The sequence below is a fragment of the Microchirus variegatus genome (assembly GCF_963457635.1).
Source record: "Microchirus variegatus genome assembly, chromosome: 3".
Lineage (NCBI taxonomy): Eukaryota > Metazoa > Chordata > Actinopteri > Pleuronectiformes > Soleidae > Microchirus > Microchirus variegatus.
Window position 1 is genome coordinate 10126855 of NC_139804.1, and position 22022 is coordinate 10148876.

Sequence of the window (22022 nt, forward strand, 5' to 3'; positions counted from 1 at the left end):
TTAACTGATTCTAAATTTCTAAATTTAAGGGTTTTACCTCCATTTTATCAGGGTGTTTTTAAATCCTGGGCACTTTTTATCTGCAAAAGGAAAAAGTGTGAGTCTCTGCACTGGCTGTTGAAAGAACCACTGATCCACGGAGCGAGGCTGGACGTCAGCACTGATGCCACTCCTGGACTGACGGCAGCCCTAAAAAAAATCGAAAACTGTGTGCTTGAGGGGGCTCATCAGAACAGCAGGACCTGACATGAAAAACACTTAAGCTTTGGCGTTTTTATTAAATCTTCACTCTAATAGGATGGCCCAGAGGGTTCTGGAGCTCTGGAGGCAGAGGCTCTCTAGAAAGGAGAAGAGCCTCATCGTGGAGTACAGTAAAGGGGCCGCTGTGCCGGACGAGCTGGACTGCTTCCCTGATCTCGACCTCTGCCCTGATATTGGTGAGCTGAGTGGCCCCCTACTGACTCCACACAACCCAGAGAGACTGAGCCTCCAGAAAGCAGACAAAAGAACCCTCTACATCAACTGTGTCAAGGCCATCCATAAGAACAAGCTTCACGACAGACCATCCACTGTGTGGACAGAGAGACTGAAGGGCGGAAACCCCATCTGTCCACAGTGGAAAAGTTTTTATAAACCTCCCCTCAAAAAAAGGACTAGTGACCTCCAGTGGAGGATTTTACATGGTGCTATAGCCTCCAATGCGTTCATCACTGTGATTAACCCGACTGTTGCGTACAAGTGTCCTTTCTGTGTTTTAAAGGAAACTGTTTTTCATATTTTCACTGAATGTTGCAGGCTCACTGTTCTTTTTAATCTACTGACTCATGTTTTTAGTCTTTTTAATGAAACGTTTTCTCTGTCTGTTTTTATTCTTGGTGTTGGTTTTAACAGAACAAACAAAGTTAAATGGCAGCTTTTAAACTTTATCTTAGGTGAAACAAAGCTTGCTGTTTATGTTACCAGGAAAAATAAGTTAGAGAACAAAGAGGTCAAGAGGTCAATGCGGTGTTAGCCTGCAACATTAGAGCCAGACTACGGCTAGAATTTGCTTTTTATAAAATGACAAAAGATTTAGACACTTTTAAAAATCAATGGTGTTTTAATGATGTCATCTGCAGTCTTAAAAATAATGACCTGGTTTTTGCACATTTTTTAATTTAATTTACTGTTAGATGTGAAGCTTTTCCTTGAATGAATGTTTTTTTCCATGTAGAAAAATGTAAATAAATGTTATTTTTAAAAATCAAAAATCTCTCTCTCTCTCTCTCTCTCTCTCTCTCTCTCTCTCACACACACACACCACTCCTGACTTCCTTTCTGGCCAGACCAGCAACCTTTGACCTGGCTAGTATGACTCACCAAATGTTGCCTCTGTCCGGCCATGCTGGACAATGATGAGAAACCCTATTTGGTACACATTTCAGACGGGTAGGGTAATCACACACACATCCTGACTCGTATCCGACTCGTAAGATCTGGAACAAATTACATTTAAGCCTTTTAGCTTACATTTGTATCCAAAACTAGGAATAGGGTACATAGCTGTAGTCTTGACAAGAAGTCTATTAGATAGGAACATTCGAGATAGAAATGTTGGGCCTATTGGCAGAGGAGAGTAAAAAACTGGATTTATGTGTTGAAGTTGATTGTTTTAGGGTTTGCTGTAGAGTGAGGACAGAAAATAGATATGGTGATAAAGGTGTAATATACATGAATACGATAGAACTTATTCAAGCTTCTTTTATTAAAATATTTCTTTCTCTCTCTCTCTCTCTCTCTCTCACCCACACGCGCACACACACACACACACACACACTTCCTGTCTGTAACGGGGTCGTGAAAAGGGACCATGGGCCGTTTAAAACATTAATGTCCCTGTTTGATGCATTACACCATAATTAGCCTTGTGCTAATTTACTTCGGCAGTCCACGACGAGAAACCCCATACATTGTTTCAAACGTTGCTTATCAGCATAACACACACACACACACACACACACACACGCACACACACTCCTCCTGCCTGTAACCGGGGTCATGAACACATCACTGGATAATCGCCTTATAACCCTAAAAACATTAATGTCACCATTTGATGCATTACACCCTAATGGAGGGGTATCCCCTCCTTACTCCTCCCCTCGCACACGCGCATTTTTTCTATTTTGTTTCAATTTTATTTTATGCATAATTAATTAGGTTTATATTAAATAGATATGTTTGCCCCTAGTGGCAGGTATGGGAACTAAGAGCACCAGTCTATATACTACTACTATGGATGTTGCCGCAAAAAAAAAGGTGCTGCACTCTCCTCCTGACTCACCTGCAGCTCACTGAGAGCTGCCAGGGAGCGCTGTTTCTCTCAAGACTACTCTTAAGATTCTCTCATAGGTCTACTTTTAATGGATGTTTGACTTTTTTGTCAATCATTACATAAATAAATAAAGCGGATCGTCACAACAGCAGCCACAGCGCGGTCTGTCCCTGGTTTCATCTGTGTTCATTCCGTCAGGCCGAGTTTCCATTACGTGTGCCAACAGCCTTTGATCTGACATCAGATGCGACGGTACAATCGATATATATATATATTTATGCGTCCAGCCATGGCAAAACCGGTCACAAGTCTACTTAGGGACATTTGGAGTTATTTACAGATTCTGGAAGTGTGATTTCACTGTGTCACAATGTCCAACACATGCAAATCGGATAATATTTGAAGAAGATATGGCCATTTGAATGTAGGCACTCCTCAAACTGCTTTAAGGAGAATTTTAGCCTCAAAGATTTACACCTTCTGAGAGCCAAGAGACAGAATCATCACATTTACATAGAACAACCCCCTCCTGGTCTAAGCTGTCAGTGAAACCACAAGCTGCTCTGTATGAGCACAGATACTATTGTTGTGAGCTCCACTGCTACACAGAACAATACATATACAATACATGAAAAAACTGGACAGAATATCCTGTAGTCATTGGTACAGTCAGTGGTATGCAAAAGTTTGGGCTCCCCTGTAAATCTTCATGATATTCCTTTATAAATCATTGGTTGTTTGTTAAATATATCATATAGGAGACAAACACAGTGATAATTGAGACGTGAAATAAAGTTTATATGATTTACAGAAAGTGTAAGAATTATTTAAACAAAACTAGCCTACGCTGTCGGGGGCCGACAGCAAGGGGTATATCCGCAAACTTGTCCAATCCTCAACTTTCCAATATACCCAAAGTATACGCACTCGCACCTGCCACTAACTGTTTTAATTAATTATTAATAAATTCAAAAAAATAACTGTTAAATATTATGATATAATGCTGACTACACTTTATACATGTTCAAAGTATCCATATAAACTCGATATTGAACACAGAATACCTGAATTTCTCTCTAGTTAATAAAACTAGTTAACCTATTATACCTTGTTAAATAAATGAATGAATATTAAAATGCTAACCACACCTGCCATATCTTCAAAAAGTCTCCAAATATCATGAAAAAGCATACACTATGTTTATTAAATTTCATGAAAAAGCATACAATATGTCAAAACTTTCCATTCAATGCATTAATAAAGAAATGGAGGCTTAACTATTTTTTTATATGATAATTAATACATTGATATTATAATGTAATAAATATTATGAATAAGTGCTAAATAAACCCATGATATCCTCAATGTGTCCAAATGAGCTCAATAATAAAGAAAAAATGCCTCAACTATTTTTTCTGTTCACTAATAAGTTAACCAGTTAACTTATTATGTAACTATTACCAATCATAGCCAAAGTAATAATGATTGTACTTGTAGATAGTTGTTACATGAATCATTGTACAACATTTGAAGGCAATATCTCCATCAGTCTGGAGGATAAAGCCAAAAATGTGTTTTTAGCATAATAAATTAATTAATTTGCTAATTAATAATAAAGCTACAAAGATAGGGATAATTCTCAGGTGGTATGTGATGCCCATGCAAAATTTGAAGCCAATACCTGCAATACTTTGGAAGATACAGGCGAAAATATGTTTTTTATATCATTAATTAAGTAATTAATTAACTAATTTATAATAATGGCAGACAGCTCAAAATCAACAGGGATCATCTACAGGGGGTATGTGACACATAAAAAAATAAGAAAATTTAATCTCAAACACCTTTCCAGTTATCGCGTTAACGGCTAAAATCTGCGGACGCGCGAGACCGATTCCATAATATCTGCGCGTGTTTCTTGCGGATATAATTAGGCATGTGCATAAGTTTAGACAAGAAAGAAAAATTGCATCCTCCTTTTGCAGAAATAACAGCTTCTAAACGCTTCCTATAGCTTCCAATTAGAGTCTGGATTCTGGCAGAAGGTATTTTGGACCATTCTTTTTTACAAAACATCTCCAGTTCAGTCAGGTTTGATGGTTTGCCCCGGCACAACTTCAACTTTGTCACTAATTTCTGGACATTGTCCTCCAGAATCTGCTGTGTTTGTCTCCTATATGATATATTGAACTTAAATTTCTTATCCAAACAACCAATGATTTATAAAGGAAAATCAAGATAATTTACAGGGGTGCCCAAACTTTTGCACATCACTGTATTTCCATCATCTGTTTTTGTTGTTTCATAAAAACAAAATATACTATATATACTTAAGAGAGAAGGATCAATGACAGATATTTCTAATATCAAATCAAAACTGCCTTGCTAATGAAATTGAAGTGGCTCTGTGGTGTAGTGTGGATGGATCAGTCTGTTACTGAATGAGCTGATGATGTCCTAACTCATCTCGTTGCTAAATCATTAGCATCACAGTCAATACTTCATACACAAAGCTGTGTCATCCACACATGATTCAATGATTCAGCATAAAGGTCGCTAACTTAAAATGCTAACGAGTCCACTCACCGAGCAGAAGTGAGCTCTGTCTCTGTCTTTGTTAAGAAGTTCAGCCACAGTTTAATTATTCACATTTCATACTGCACAGCTCAATAACTGTTAGAAAGTTCCAGACACTCTCTCTCTCCCCCTCTGGGCCCCCTTTGGCCGTGGCGGGTCACATTTGTGTTCAACCTCCACAAAGTTCTACCCAGTTTATCAATATTGTCCACAGTGCAGGAGCGTGGGGAAAAGGTCAAATAGATCAATACATCAAATATCACAATCATGTATTCTATGACGATCTCTCTTTAGTACAAAAAAATAATCTATCCTTGAATCGTGTGCTGTGAATAAAAAGTATAGTCCTGTCCTGATATAAATCCCTCCATAAATCTAATATACCAAGCTCTGTCATTAATGCGTTCATTTACCTCGAGTCTGGGTCCTCTTCTGTCGAACCTATGCTTAATCCACTTCTAGAAGTAATCCCTTTCCTCATTCTTTTATGAAATACCCACCAGTGTTAACAAAATCAATCTTTTTGGGGGTTAACCGGTAAAACCTTCGGGAAGCTAAAAGTTTAGGCTGCCATCCTCTCGACGCCGGAACCCCACACACACTCTTTTTTTTTTTTATAAATGTCTTCCTATCATCTTTAAATAAAAATCTTAATCTTAAATCTTAAAAATAATAATAATTCAGATGTATAACAGTATATTTACATGCCACAGTTCACCATAGAGGTGTTTCCAACTGAAGTGCTGACACAGTCAAGAGTTCATATGGGTTCTCTGGTTTACATTACTTTCCTTTAAACAGTCAGTGTTTCCAACGAAGGGAAGTCGGGCTACTGTTGCAGGCTGCTGTGGAAAAGGGAAGATAATATGAGGTCAAGTGACCTTTGATGAAACCCCCTTCTTTCTTTTTTTTTTTTTTGCAACGAGCTGCACATTTAGATGCATTATATGTCTACATATACGTATTGTATACGTATATCATAGTAACTATGACATTAAATATAAGTATAACAAATAAAACCAAAGGTAACATAAAACGTGTATTTTATTTTCTAAGAATAAATACTAAAAATAAAGATACCATAAAAACTTTAATTTAATGAATTACATTTTTTTTTATGTCAAAAATGTATATTAATTTAATCAAAATGTAATAAAACATTGTCCTTTTTAAAATCCCTGAACCTGCAGTAAATCATTTCGACAGGAAGTAGACATATTTTGCATGACAAATGAAGTGAAGATGGTAACTAAAATCAGGGTTTCCCTGAGTTTGTTGACAGTGGTAAACTTTCATCATGTTATAAATGCTGAGTCATGATTACTGTCGGTTTTTTTCTGCAGTGATTTCCACATCTGCTGAAGAGCTGATATTCATCAACTGAAATTTTTGGTTGATCGTCTGTAGTGATCACACACAGGCATTTGTCACACTCAGCATTACTTGAGTACAATGACAGACAGACTGTTATTTAATATTCAGTCCACCCACATATCCTGTTGAGCAAGTGATGACGTCATCATGCAGGGAATTTCCCTTTGAATGGAGTGCAAAGACCATTTACTCTGAACCGAAAGCAAACTTGTGCTGATCCAGAAATGGGAGGAATGGGATTTTCAGGAATCTATCCCTAATAAGAAAAATGTTAATGGTGCTGTTTTAAAATATGTCTCTAAATTGTGCTTTTGTTGAAGTTTAAGTTAATTTCATCCTCATTTGATATTGACTATAAGAATGTATGCAACTATGTCAGTTCCTCTTTACATAGAATACTGACCCCTTATCACGTCATGCCATTTTTTCAGCTTTTTTAATGTGATATGATTTTTAATATAACACTTGCCTTTGCACAAAGACCTTTCTGCATGTTCTCCCTGTGTGCGTGGGTTTTCTCCAGGGTTCTCTGGTTTCCTCCCACAGCACAAAAACATGCAGAGGTTACGTTGACACCCTCAACTCACCATAGGTGTGTGAATGGCAGAGTGAATGGATCACTGAGATTGGCACAGCACTCCCCACGACCCTCATGTGGACGATAAAGAGTTAAAAAATGGATGGATGGATGGATGGATTTTCAAACATATTTTAATAACTTTTTCATTTGGATATGTATACACTGTTCACTCAACACTCAATGTGTTTAGTCGGACTAAGACAATCATTTGGTTTTCCTAATGTCATGTAAACACGTTAGTCCGTCTAAAATCGAGCTAGTCTTAGTCAGATTAACTTACTAGGATAATGCGATTCAAAGTCTAATAACTCCTGCTTATTTTTGAAGGAAAATCATTGTTTTGCAATGAATATAACATTACATTACATTACATAACACACTCTATACATTGTTAATGTGGTAAACTATATTCTAGCTGCAAACGTCTGGTTTTTAATGGAATATGTACATACAGTAGGTGTATAGAGGCAATCATCTCTCCACTGTTCTAATGGTACATTGTGTTTGCTAATCATGTTAGAAGGCTATTGGATGATTAGATTGAACCCTTGAAAACCCTTGTGTAATTATGTTAGCACAGCTGAAAACTGTTTTGGTGGTTCTTTGAAAGCAAAGTTGGAAGGGCAAAATTATTATTTTGAAAAAATAAATCATTATATATTATTTATATACATTTAAAATCTATATTTTATATTCATTTTGCAACTCTTTTTAATGGAAAACACAAAAAAATGGTAGCGGTGACCCCAAACTTAACGGTAGTGTATATGCTTAGTCAGACTGGAGTCAGACATAAAAAATCCTTCTCAATATGTACAGCATGTACGAAACATACAGAACCACAGCACCATCCATCTCACCGTTTTTCTGTGACGTAGAGGTTAACAGGAAACGAAAACCGAAAACGATTAATTAGAACTATACACTTAGAAATAAAAGTGCTAAGTAGAGCCATATAAGGTTCTTCAGCTTGTCCTCATAGGAGAACCCTTTTTGGCGCCAGGTAGAACCATTTTATAAAGGTTCCACCTGGAACCCTTTTGGAGGGTTCAACCAAGAACCCTTTTAAAACCCTTTATTCAGAAAGGGGTTTGAAAGGGTTCTCTGGATCAAAATGGTTCTTACTGGAACCATTAGTGTTACCAAGAACCCTTGAAAAACCTTTTCTTCGGGGAAAGGGTGATAATTAATTGTTCTGTCAATTATTTTCTCAATTAATTAAGTACTTTTTAGTGTTTGAAAAAATGTTGAAACGGTGATCTCAAATGTCTTGTTCTGTCCACAAAACAAACTATTTCCATTTTAGTGATTTCTTTGTCAAATGGAGCATGATGAGTGATTCTGGGAAACAGTCAGGCTGAAGGAGAAACGGAAGGGACAGAGAAAGTGAAAGTGAGCCACAGCGACTGTCAGTGTATAAAAGAGGCAGCACTGGTCAGTAGTGTGTGCATCAGGAGTCAGACTGAAGAAAGAAACAGCCTGTCTTACTGCTTGAGAAATGAACTCAACTGCCATCATCCTCCTCAGCTGCCTGCTGGTCCTCTGTGTTCAAGGTGAATTTTATTGACACGTGTGATATGTAGAATTTGTTGGATTGTATGAAATGTTACATTTTAATTTGTCTGATATGGATATAGATACTGACTATGGTATCAGTATAAACTGTTTAAGTGACCACTGGTTACATGTATGTTCTGCAGTCTGCTGATCAAGATCAACACTTGTGTATGTTTTTCCTCACAGGGCAGCCAGGCAACACATCCAGAAAATGCAAGTGTTTGAACGGTTACATCGGCCGAGTCAACACACAGCTCATCAAGTCAGAGCCGCTCGTTTATCAGCCAAGCAACTTCTGTCCAAAATTGGAGATTATCATGTGAGTAAATGAAGGTGAATGGAAGCATGTGGACTGGTGTGTCATTCTTCATGTTCTCTCTGACACGACTCCTCCTTGGTCTTTCCCAGTGTTCTAGGAAACAAGGAAAAATGTGTGAACCCAGAGTCAAAGCTTGGTCTGCGTATCTTGACAAACAAAAGCAGGTGAGTTCACCTCAGCTGCACCAACTTCACACAACATGATACAGACCTCTAAGCTGAAATAACACTGAGACTCTTTCAGATTCACATTGCTTTGTTTGTTTTTTATACCAACTATGTTTTGTGAATTCAGGCAGGAGAGAAACAGAGCAGCGAGCACGACAACAGCCAGTCAAACCAACACTGGGAGCTCAACGAGCCTCTAACACCTCAGCATCTTCACTCAAGACGTTACAGTGGCAGCAAAACACTGCTGAGTCAGCAGAAGGAATTCTTCACATGTTAGTCATGTTTGCACAATAAGTTCTCAGTGTTTTTTTTCTTTCTTTTTTTTACTGTTTGAGTTGTATTTTAATGTATATATGAATATAAATAAGCTGTACATACATTCTGTAAAATAAAAAAACACCCAATGTACCTATTGTTGTTTTCGTCTATTTATTTGGAAAGTTTCCCAAATTCCAGAATTAGAGTTCCCAATTCCATGGAAAATTTACAAGACGGTGAATCCGTTCAATGGTTTACTGAAAAAAGCAGATGGTACATGGGAAGGAAGCAAACAAACCCAAACTCTCCAGGTCAAAATCTAGACAATGGTCTAAAACACTAAGAATAATGGAACAATGATCTGGCAAAGAATGAGAGAAAAAAAACACAGACTATACAAAAGGAGGAGGGAAGACAATGCGAAACACATTAGAAAGGAGCAGAGAATCACAGTAGCAGGAAACTTGACAGGAAGTGAAAAAGAAACAAAGCAAAGGAAACCAAAATGAAACAGGAAGCACAAATTCAGAAAAATAAGTGGCTAGCACTTTTGCGTCACAGTTTCTGTTTCAAGTCACCATCCAGGCCTTTTTTGTGGAGTTTGCATGTTCTCCCTGTGTGTGAAAACATGCAGTTTATTCCCCCCGGTGCCTTAATGGGTAAAAATTCAAATGCTAAAGTTTCCTCTAGAGTTGTAAACAAGTGTCCAACTTGTTACCATTCATTTGTGGCCTCTAAAGCAAAATATGTAAGGGGTGCCTTTCTAGTGGTTAAAGTGATGCAGTGCCCTATAAGATATCCTTGCAACTTTGTTTCCTATGGGTGAGCTTCCAATCAAAAAGGGTGCTGTTATGAAGTTCCCTACTGTTCCTACATGATAGTGTCCCAAAATGTCCTTAATGGAAATTATATTCAGTGCTGTATATGTATATCAAGTCCTTAAAAAAGCGATGCTGTGCTGTAAAGGATGTCTGTGTATGTGTGAGAATGTGGGAAATTACATAAAAGTGGCACCTGCCCTTCCAAATGTCTTTGCCATTACCACGTTGTAATTATCAGTAACTCTTTTGACAAATGTGCCTTTTGAGAATGTAACAATAGCAGCACCTATAACAAAAAAGTGTCTGAAAGTAGAAGATGAAATTGGAGTGAATTAAATCATAGAATTAGGAACAAGATTGTTGTTGTCGTCCTCTCCCACTTATCTACATATGGTTCACGGGGGCAGCAGCTTCAGCAGTGAAGCCCAGACGCTCCTCCTCAGCTACTTCCACCAGTTCCTCTGAGAACACCCAGAGACGCTCCCAGGACAGCTGAGAGGTATAATCCCTCCAGCATGTTCTTGTAACAGGGCAAGATTAGCTGAGTTGCCTGATGAGGAGGGAGTGGCTATGAAGGTATATTTGGTGCAAAAGTCACAAGCACATGTAACTGCAGATTTCACATGCGCAAACAAAAGTCACAAATGTGTAACCGTAAAGTTGAAGTTGTACATGAAAGTCACAAATGTGTAACCGTAAAGTTGAAGTTGTAAAAAATTTTTTATACCTTGTTAACACAAATCCTTATTACAGGTACACAAATCCGTATTACAGGTACACATATCCTTGTTACAGGTACACAACTTTTTCTCCTCCCGCTAGGTGGTATAAGTGGTGCAAAAGGATTTGTAACTTGTGCACGCCGAGCGAATCGATCGATAAGAAAACAAGGCTTAGAGTGGGCGGGGCTTAGGAAGCTCTCTGCTGAGTTTTGAGTGACAGCTCGGAGTCGCAGATTCACGACATTAAAAGTGTCAAATATACGAGAAAATAAAGTCGCAGATTTATGAGATTAAAAGTACATTTCCATTTTATTAAATATATAGACTCACGCCCACCATTTCTCCCGCTGTTTATGTGTTTTATACATATGAACCGTATCTATATCAGTTCAGTCTGTGTGCTCCCGGCTGCCTCGCTGGAGGAGCATCCAGCTGCAGCCCCGGAGACCAACACCCTGGCGTGACAATACTGGATTTTTTCCCTAAAAACTGTATTTACACACCGAAACGACGGGAGTGGTTTGACGGAAGTGATTATTATTTTATTTTTTTTAACGAAGGAAGAATATAAAAGTACGTTAGCCTGTCCATGTGCTTAATATATTGAGTATAAATACCACAAGTATCTCCCCACGGAGCTCCACGTTTATATTTTTTTCAACTTTTTACACATTAAACACACTATTTAGATTAATAATAACTGTTTTACGTTAGTTTAACTTTGCTATTTTCTTCATTTTCACAAATTTCCCTGCTCCACACCCTGGAGCACCACAGCAGGGACAACGACCACCACCTACCCGCCTCCCTGGAGCCCCAGAGCGGATACAACAAGCACCACACACACCCCCTGGAGCTCCGCTGTTAAACATTTTTTTCACCTTTTCACACTATTAACTAATCTAACCTTGTCAGATATTAAGGTTTCTTCCATGTACTACTACTCACTTACTGTTGTAAGTTTATTTGTAAAACTAACTAAAGAAAATAAAGTTAAAAAATTAAAATCTGTCACGCCAGTGTGTTGTTGTCACTACTGTTGTCGCTACGCTTGGCGAGACACTGCACCCTCTTCCGCCTCTCCTCAGAGATAGGTGCACGATCACGGCTTTGCCTGGGCGAAGAAAAAAAGTAAATTAATCAGTTAAACACTGTTGATTTCTTTTCATGGAGCCGATATTAAAACTATTCTGGTTGAGTAAATGTCTGCTGGTGAAGGCAGGTTATCCAGCCGCTGTCACCCACAAAGACTGTCTCTCCCCCAGCGCAGCGAGTCAGCCGGGAGCACACAGACTGAACTGATATAGATACGGTTCATATGTATAAAACACATAAACAGCGGGAGAAATGGTGGGCGTGAGTCTATATATTTAATAAAATGGAAATGTACTTTTAATCTTATAAATCTGCGACTTTGTTTTCTCGTATATTTGACACTTTTAATGTCGTGAATCTGCGACTCCGAGCTGTCACTCAAAACTCAGCAGAGAGCTTCCTAAGCCCCGCCCACTCTAAGCCTTGTTTTCTTATCGATCGATTCGCTCGGCGTGCACAAGTTACAAATCCTTTTGCACCACTTATACCACCTAGCGGGAGGAGAACAAGTTGTGTACCTGTAACAAGGATTTGTGTACCTGTAATACGGATTTGTGTACCTGTAAAAAGGATTTGTGTACCTGTAATAAGGATTTGTGTTAACAAGGTATAAAAATGTTTTTACAACTTCAACTTTACGGTTACACATTTGTGACTTTAGTTTGCGCATGTGAAATCTGCAGTTACATGTGCTTGTGACTTTTGCACCAAATATACCTTCATAGTGGCTGGCAGACTAAGGGAAGCAGTGGCTGAGAGAAGGGAAAGTACTGAGAGGGAACAGGGCCACTGAACTCTGATGGTTCTGGGTCTGTCCTGCAGCCTCTTACCAGAGGGACATGTCTAGAACACCTCAGCCAGGACGAATCCTTATGAGATGGCCAAAACATCTCAACTGACTTGTCTCCACACAGAGGAGCAGTGACTCAACGCTGAGTCTCTCCCAGATGTCCTTCAAACCTTATCTCTAAGGATGAGCCCAGCCACCCTGCAGAGAGAAATCCTTTCGAATTTAGGATGTCGCCTGTATACACAATCTTCCTTTCTGTCACTACCCACAGATAGTGACCATAGGTGAGGGTTGGACTGAGATTGACAGGTAAATTGAGAGCTTTGTTTCTGGTTCAGCTTCCTCTTCACAACGGACTGGTTCAGCATCAGCATTACTGCAGACTCTTCCCTAATCAGTCTGCCAATGTTAAAACAGTAGTTTCAAGAGTGTTGGACTCGAAAATGCAGAGGAAATCCACTTTTTTATACATATTATGTGCTCCTTTCGTAGTGTTTCAAAAAGTCATGTAAAATAACATGGTCGCGGGCCGCTACTGCATTGCCACGACGCCATGTTTCTACGGGAGCCTGTAAGGACAAACGCGAAAGAACAAATCAAGCGTCTCTTTACTTGTAGCGGAAGTCCCGCCTCCTCTCTCTCCGCTTCGTCTGCTACGGCCGTGGTAGCTCGCCCTGTCCCTCGCCTCACGAACCTCATCTGCTGACACGGAGAAAGACGACGAGGGCAACATTAAACCTGATGAGGATACCGTAGCACTCAGGGAAGGGAGGGGGTGAGCAGAGGAGCAGTTCTTTGTTGTAAATTTCAGCCTCTCCTCTAGCTGGCACTATAAACAACTTACTTCACCTTTAACAAAGAATGATACAATGCTACAGAGGGGGGGCTAGGGAAGAAGGCCGATGCAGCTGTACCGGGGAAGGGCGAGAGCTCAGGGCGAGAGTCAATGTTCTGGAAAGGATCTAGATTGGAACAAACTCACTCGATGTAGATCGAGTCAGGGAGAAGTTCCAGGTGCTGAGTGTAGTGGTAGCAATCCGTAGCTCTCGGGTGAAACAGAGATGTCCGTAGCTCTCTCGACGCAGGAGACGTGGCGACCTGAGGCGGAACAATGGTGAGTCAAAAGTCCAGGGTGAATGGGCGGCTCAGGTTTAAGAAGCCTCCTGATTGCAAATCAGGTCAGGTGGGGAGGAGCTGCCACAGGTGTAGCTGACCACCAGCGTCCTAAGTGGAAGTAGGTCAGCCACACTTCCTGCAGAGAGGGGAGAGGGAGAGAGCAGCACGCAAGAGCCACAAGCCATAATAATGATAATAATGATAATAACAGTGGTGAGGGAACGTGCGATCGTGACAGCCAATCTCCCGCTCCCTTCCTCACTTGTGAACAAGACCCCTGGGATACTTGAACTCCACCTGAGGCAGACACTCCTCCACGACCCGGAGTGGGCAATCCACCCTTTTCTCCGACTGAGAACCATGCCCTCAGACGCTGATCCTCATCCCAGTCGCCTCACACTCTGCTGCAAACTGTTCTGGTGCAAGCTGAAGGTCACTGCCTGATGCTAAAAGAACCACATCATCCACAAAAAGCAGAGAAGAGATCCTCGGGTCACTCAACTTGTTTTCTTGTTTTTATCACAAGTGGTCAAATTTACGTTAAGCACTGTAAATATTTTCAATGACTTCACTGACTTCTTCCTAACGTAATCTCTTTTTTTATTTTTTAAACTCTTTTCTTTTGTGTTGCTTAAATGCTATTATTATTGTTATACATTTGTATTATTATCATTGATCTGCTGCTGGTAGAAAAATTGTCATTTATGTTCATGCATATTTCTTCATTTGTGATCTTTCTTTTTGTCCTGGAGTGGAGTAATAACTGCTGAACTATTCTAAAATATAGACAATATATATATAAAAGTAGAATCACTTCCATAACCTCAACAACAATGACATGGAAAAAGAAACCACATTCTTCTTCTTTTCACACCACACTTTTCTGGAGAAGAGCCCTGATGAGTGATTCTGGGAAACAGTCAGGCTGACGGAGAAACGGAAGGGACAGAGAAAGTGAAAGTGAGCCACAGCGACTGTCAGTGTATAAAAGAGGCAGCACTGGTCAGTAGTGTGTGCATCAGGAGTCAGACTGAAGAAAGAAACAGCCGGTCTTACTGCTTGAGAAATGAACTCAACTGCCATCATCCTCCTCAGCTGCCTGCTCGTCCTCTGTGTTCAAGGTGAATTTTATTGACACGTGTGATATGTAGAATTTGTTGGATTGTATGAAATGTTACTGTTTAAGTGACCACTAGTCACATGTATGTTCTGCAGTCTGCTGATCAAGATCAACACTTGTGTATGTTTTTCCTCACAGGGCAGGCAGGCAACACATCCAGAAAATGCAAGTGTTTGAACGGTTACATCGGCCGAGTCAACACACAGCTCATCAAGTCAGAGCCGCTCGTTTATCAGCCAAGCAACTTCTGTCCAAAATTGGAGATTATCATGTGAGTAAATGAAGGTGAATGGAAGCATGTGGACTGGTGTGTCATTCTTCATGTTCTCTCTGACACGACTCCTCCTTGGTCTTTCCCAGTGTTCTAGGAAACAAGGAAAAATGTGTGAACCCAGAGTCAAAGCTTGGTCTGCTTATCTTGACAAACAAAAGCAGGTGAGTTCACCTCGGCTGCACCAACTTCACACAACATGATACAGACCTCTTAGCTGAAATAACACTGAGACTCTTTCAGATTCACATTGCTTTGTTTGTTTTTTATACCAACTATGTTTTGTGAATTCAGGCAGGAGAGAAACAGAACAGCGAGCACAACGACAGCCAGTCAAACCAACACTGGGAGCTCAACGAGCCTCTAACACCTCAGCATCTTCACTCAAGACGTTACAGTGGCAGCAAAACACTGCTGAGTCAGCAGAAGGAATTCTTCATGTGTTAGTCATGTTTGCACAATAAGTTCTCAGTGTTTTTTTTCTTTCTTTTTTTTACTGTTTGAGTTGTATTTTAATGTATATATGAATATAAATAAGCTGTACATACATTCTGTAAAATAAAATAAAACACCCAGTACTTCATGTTAATTTTTATTTCATATTTTTTCTTCATGCATACAACAAAACATTCTTCAGTCAATATACTGAGCTTACAATAGGCTCACAGTAAATGCAGAGGTGGAAAGAGTACTGAAAAGATACTCTGATTAAAGTACAAAGTAAAAATGACTTGACCAAGACCAGGTTTTGTCTCCAGCAGCTGAGATGTTAGATCTCTGTGCTCTTCCACAGTCATCTTCACCATAAGTCTATCGTGGTGTTGTTGAGGAAAAGATTGTAGTGGAACTGTCTCAAATTGGCATATTTAACAAAATAAGAGTTTGACAATAGTTTTAGAGAAGTACAGAGTCTCTCAGGATGGTGTGGGGGAATACCAGTGTAACTATACTCCCACAGAACAGCTCAGGAGCTTCATGATTTATGATAACATCCAAGGCCAAATTAAAACAGGCTCCTGTGCTTTTGAAGTCTGTGAAACCAGCTGATGGGAATAGTGAAAAAACTCTTCCTGAGACAGAGACAGGAGAAGGGTGTATATTTTAGAACTGTCATACTGAAATGCTTCATTATAACCAAAAGTGTTATTGTCTTCATAATGAATGTGTGTATTAAGTGTGTATCATGTACGGACTGATGGGTAAACTTCATAACCAAGCCAAGAGGAAAAAGTACGGTATCAGCCTCAGATAAGACGAGACAATTAAAGGCCACAAATCTTTAGTGGGGATTTGGAGATTGCAGGTATATATTTTATATATATATATATATATATATATGAATATAAATAAGCTGTACATACATTCTGTAAAATAAAAAAAAACACCCAGTACTTTGGGTACTCTGTTGTTTTTATCTATTTATTTTTATTTCATATTTTTTCTTCATGCACACAACAAAACATTCATCAGTCAATATACTGAGCTTACAATAAGCTCACAGTAAATGCAGAGGTGGAAAGAGTACTGAAAAGATACTCTGATTAAAGTACAAAGTAAAAATTCTCTTGGTACTCGCTCTACCCAGGCTAGCAACTGTTGTTGTTACGGTGTCAATAAATAAGACTTTGTTAAAGTCATAAAACTGACGTGTGCTCTTCCAATTATCTGCTTAACCCTATAACGCCAAACGTATCATATGTGATACATGCGTTTTTGAGCCTTCCACATGAGCAGTTTGATAATTTTTTCCCTGAAAACCTGATGTATAAAATTATGGGAAACCCGACATTGATGCATGCAATGCGTAGGCCACTTTGCCCATGTTTACTGTGAGAAATGCAGAATGCATCTTTGTCTGAACAACTGTTTTCAAGCCTACCATCACTCAAAATAAAAAGGTTGTGAGCCGCAAAAATGCATTGTTTTTGTTGGATGTGTTTGTGTATTTTTTGTTCAAGAAAAAAAAGAATATTTGAGCATTGTGACCCGCTGTATCAAATATGATACAAATTAAAACTCCTATATGGAAATTGATATTTGAAAAAAATTAAAAATAATATTGTTTGTTCAGAAGGACCAATAAAGGCTCCAGTTTCAAATAATTTGAATATTCTGTCAATGATTTAATGGTTTGGGCTTTAGAACACATTAAGTGCTGTTGTTCATAGTTACACCACATCTATGAACATTTAACACCAAAGAATGATGTTTGATGGATAAAATGACAATGGACTGCATTGTATGGTTATTTAGTACATTATTAAGCATTAATTAACTGTTTAATAATATATTATGTATTACTTGGCATTAGTAATAATATTAGTTAATGCATTAATACACAGTTAATTAGTTAGTACAAGTTAGTTATTAAATTATTAAGCATTAACAACAGTTTAATATTGAAATTAGTTATGTATGCATTACTCACATGAATTAACACATTAGTTAATATATTAGTAGTAATCATTTACTAATGGTGTTTATTTGGAGTGAATAAGCATTAAGTAACTATCTTAACTAACTAACTAATGCATCTACTCATCATTTGCTATATGGTGTTTCGTGATTGTGTATTGATAAACAATTCATTTAGGTCTTAATTAATCGTTCACTGTTGTTGTGTTGTGTATGTCATCAGGTAGCCCTGACCTACCCTTATGTTATTGTGGCAGTATGAGCGTTTTGTCTTATTTTCCCCCTCGCTGTTTTTGTTTACATTCGTTGCTATGGTTTCCGTTCTTCACCAGCGGCTCTAACCATTGAGGTGAGCCGGTACAAAAGCCGTAGTCCGCCCACAGCACCGGTTCTTCCTCTGTGCTCCCCTCGTCACTTGCGTCACTCCCGGGTCAGAGACCACGTTCCTGACAGGTATGGCTGCACGCTGCTTCACCACACTGAGTCGCTGGTCCTTTCTTTTGGTCATTATGCTCAAGGTATTTGCGTTGTGTTGTACGACGACTGGTTGTGTGCTGATCCGTGCTCCCTGTGTGTGCTGCTGTGGTTGTTTTGGCGGCAATAAGTGTCGTTTCTCTCTGCGTTATGGTTGGTGCTATAAGGCTAGGTGGCTAATGCTAGCGTGGTCACAATGCTGGTGGCTGCCTGGAGCCCTTTTTCCCTTCCTCCTCTCGTGTGTGTGGGTGTCAGTTGCTAGTAAAAATCTATGTAGGTTTATTGTAAATTATTTATTTATTTATTTTAGTGTATGTGATTCAGTTTGGATTGTTATATTGTGTTACACCACAAGGTGTCGCTGTGTGCATTTTGGGCTCAGAGAAGTGGGGGCTTCTGGGTAATGCTAGTATCGTTGTAGCGAGTTGAAGAAGTAGCAACAGTGTGTTTACACGTTGACCATCTGTGTAGTACAGGGTCTCTGCAGGTTTCAACAAGTAAAATTTAAGACTTTTTAAGACTTTTTTAAGACCATAATGAATACAATTTAAGACCCATTTCACATCCATAATGGCAAAAAAATACAAAAGGAAGAAAGGAAGGAAATTTAGAGCCACAAATCGTTGAACTTGCACTTACCCATCTTATGCAAGCAATTCGGCTTAGCTGTGGGCTTTAGTTAAGTTTTTTTAAGTTAGTGGTGCTCTCTAAATTCTCACCGGGCAGCACAGGTGACCTACTTTAGTTCCGTGTTGTAGTTATGTTATCGCATCCTCAAAAATCGCATGTTTATGCATGTTTTAAATAAAAGTAACGTTCATAGATTTTTAAGACCTTTCAAAATTGTATTTAAGACCTTTTAGGAGATTTTAGGAGAATTTAAGACATTTTAAGGCCTTAAATTCAAATTATTGGATTTAAGACTTTTTAAGACCCCGCGGATACCCTGGTAGTAGCTGCTGAATAAACGAGCATGAACTTACAGCAAGTGAGTCCGTGAACTTCATGACATGGTGTCAGAAGTGGTTTTCCCGACGAGAGAGAGAGAAGAAACAAGTTTGGAGCGGTGACATGGCACCCAGCCATCGACATGGCCGACATGGAGACAGCGTTTCTCTCGATATCGGATTGCTACTAAATTTGACCAAGAAGACGTTGAAGTGCAAGTAAACTCTTTGTTATGCTATGCGGAAGGAAGCAGAGCCCATATTCAGCACATTCACATTCCCTGAGAAGGAATAGGATGATTTTGACGATTACGGAGCAGTAGTCAAAAGGTTTGATGAAAATTTCGTGCCTAAGAGGAATACTTCACACGAACGTGCGTGTTTCCACAGACGCTCTCAGCGACAGGGAGAGAGTGTGGAGGCATTCGTGACTTAAAGGTGAAGTAAGTAGCTTATAGTGCCATCTAGAGGAGAGGCTGAAATTTACAACAAAGAACTGCTCCTCTGCTCACCCCCTCCCTTCCCTGAGCGCTACGGTATCCTCAGCCGGTCAAATGTTGTCCTCGTCGTCTTTCTCCGTGTCAGCAGATGAGGTTCGTGAGGCGAGGGAGAGGGCGAGCTACCACGGCCGTAGCAGAAGAAGCGGAGAGAGAGGTGGCGGGACTTCCGCTACAAGTAAAAAATGTAAAAATGGCGTCTCGCTGCTAACAGTGGCAATGCAACAGCGGCCCGCGACCATATTATTTTACATGACTTTTTGAAACACTACGAAAATGAAACAAAAACTATTATACAGCGAGGAGCAGGAGCACATAATAATGTATAAAAAAGTGGATTTTGGGTCATATAAACCCATAAATACTACACAGTGTCCCATTAACACTGGAAAAAGCCATCAGCATTGCTCGACAGTCCGAACTTATTAAAGTGCAACATCCCTGTGACAAATCGACTGAAAATTAAGTAAGTGCTGTTACAAGTAAATTCAAGAAATTCAAGCCATTCGGAAAGAGATATGCTAAAGACAGAACAAATCCACAGTTTGGACACGTAGCAAAAACAGATTATGGAAAAGACTGTACAAATGGCTACAAGATCTGTGCATTAATGGGACTACTGTGCAATTCAGAATTGACACAGGCGCTGATATAACTGTGATATCAGAAAACACTTACCTGAGCCTGCCACAGTGAAAGCTACTAAAGCTGTTTTCACAAATCCTGGTGGAGTACTCATTTGCAAAGGTAAATGTATGACTGATTGTGTAAATAAGGGAGTGAATTACACTTTCTGGATATACGTGATGGGAGGACCATTCACCACTAACATGCTTGGAAGTGGAAGAGTGGAGAGTGGAGAGACAAAGTGGAGTCATATGAGGATGTTTTTGGGGACATTGCACTATTGAACTGTGACCCTGTGAAAATAGTGCTTAGGCCTGATGCCCAGCCATACAGCATCACTACACCACGGTGTATTCCTTTTCCCATCCTGCCACAAGTAGAGGAGGAACTAAAACGAATGCAGTTACTTGGCATCATTGAGGAGGTAAAGGAGGCAACTGACTGGTGTGCGCCTATGGTGCCTGTGATTAAAAAGAACAAGAAACCAAGAATATGTGTGGACTTAACAAAACTTAACAGAGCAGTGAAACGTGAGAGGTTTATTTTACCCACACTGGAGGACATTGCACCTAGGCCTGGCAAACTCGATTCTTTGTAAGGATTCAGGTTATTCTGAGTCACTGAGTCAGTATTGCTAAATCGCCAAGAGCACTCAGTCCTAGTTTATTTATTGTATTAACTTAACTAAGTATGTAAACAATGTATAGGCTTTCAGTGTAGACATAGAAACAGGAATAGATAACTGCCCACAGTAAATAATTATTAGCTAGCTATTATTATTATTATTATTATTATGATAATAATGAGTATATTATTATTATTATTACTAGGCTATTTAACAACTAGACCAACATAATTATAATAGGAGGATTGTTTTCTTGGCGATTCTTAGGCTAGTAATTAGCATGCATTTTTTCCTTGTTTCTATATTTATTTGACTTAAATCTCCCAGTAAACACAGTGCAGGAGTCGGTGGTATAGTGTGTTCCATGCATGCTGATAGGTCCTCACATATCTTATACCTTAATGTATGTACTGGTGTGCACATCCATAAAGCATGCTTATAATTATCGGCTTTGTCTTCATTACAGTTTAAGCAGGTGTTTGATTGTGAATACCCCATTCTGAACATTCTTTTTTTCTTGTATTCTGTGTAGAACTTTGTATTGTATGAGTTGTAAGTCTGGGGCTTTAATCATTTTGAACATTTTAGCTGATATTTGTCTCCAGAAATTTTCATCTGGGTTGATGCCTACGTCTGTCTCCCATTTGTTAGTTGGTAAATAGATTATTGTGTCATTTTCTGTCAGTAGAGCATACGTTTTTGATAATATTCTGAGAGATGTGAGCAATTTGCTAGTTCTAAACCTTGTCCGAATTACAGATTTAATTTGCAGGTACTCAATTAATTTACTACTGTGGATGTTATATTGGTCCACCAGGTTCTGGAATGGAATGAATGTGTTATGTTCGAGTATTTGTTCCACATTACTTTATTTTGCAGGATGTCAGAATTATTCCAGATTGGGGTGAGTTTACAGGGTATATGAGCCAAATAACGGCCCGTCCACACTCCGCAACTCCAACAAACTGGACCGGACCCACGGACGGACCACACAACTTGATATCGGCTAACAGTAAGAGGCAACGTGTTCTGGGCAGAGTTAGGTTATGTTTCTGTGTTTGTTAACTTTTATTTGTGTTGAACGTGTTGGATTGCACCCACACGCTCGAATTTGTGTAATCGTCATAACCACGTTTCCTTGTTTACGTTTTGTGTTCGTTATTGTGGTTTTACTGTTGAATGCAGAGCAGCGTGGCGAGAGCAGGCAGATCACGTGGTGAGATAATGGCTGTTTAAACGTTATGACTCACAGACTGGCCTGGCTTCGCCTGCGTCAAATCTGTGTGGTTTACACTGCCATCAACTTACGTTACACGCGATCCTGTTTTTCATTCATAGAACACGCTGGGTTGA

General features: G+C 39.4%; 1 protein-coding gene across 1 annotated transcript; it reads left to right on the top strand.

Moving 5' to 3' along the window:
• The first annotated feature begins 8311 nt into the window (after positions 1–8311).
• Positions 8312–9121, top strand: LOC310925375 (C-X-C motif chemokine 10-like). Its single transcript, XM_083887319.1, has 4 exons — positions 8312–8398; positions 8589–8721; positions 8811–8885; positions 9016–9121. The coding sequence occupies exons 1-4, from the start codon at positions 8344–8346 to the stop codon at positions 9086–9088; spliced, it is 336 nt and encodes a 111-aa protein (XP_083743445.1). The 5' UTR covers positions 8312–8343; the 3' UTR covers positions 9089–9121.
• The last annotated feature ends 12901 nt before the right edge of the window (positions 9122–22022 follow it).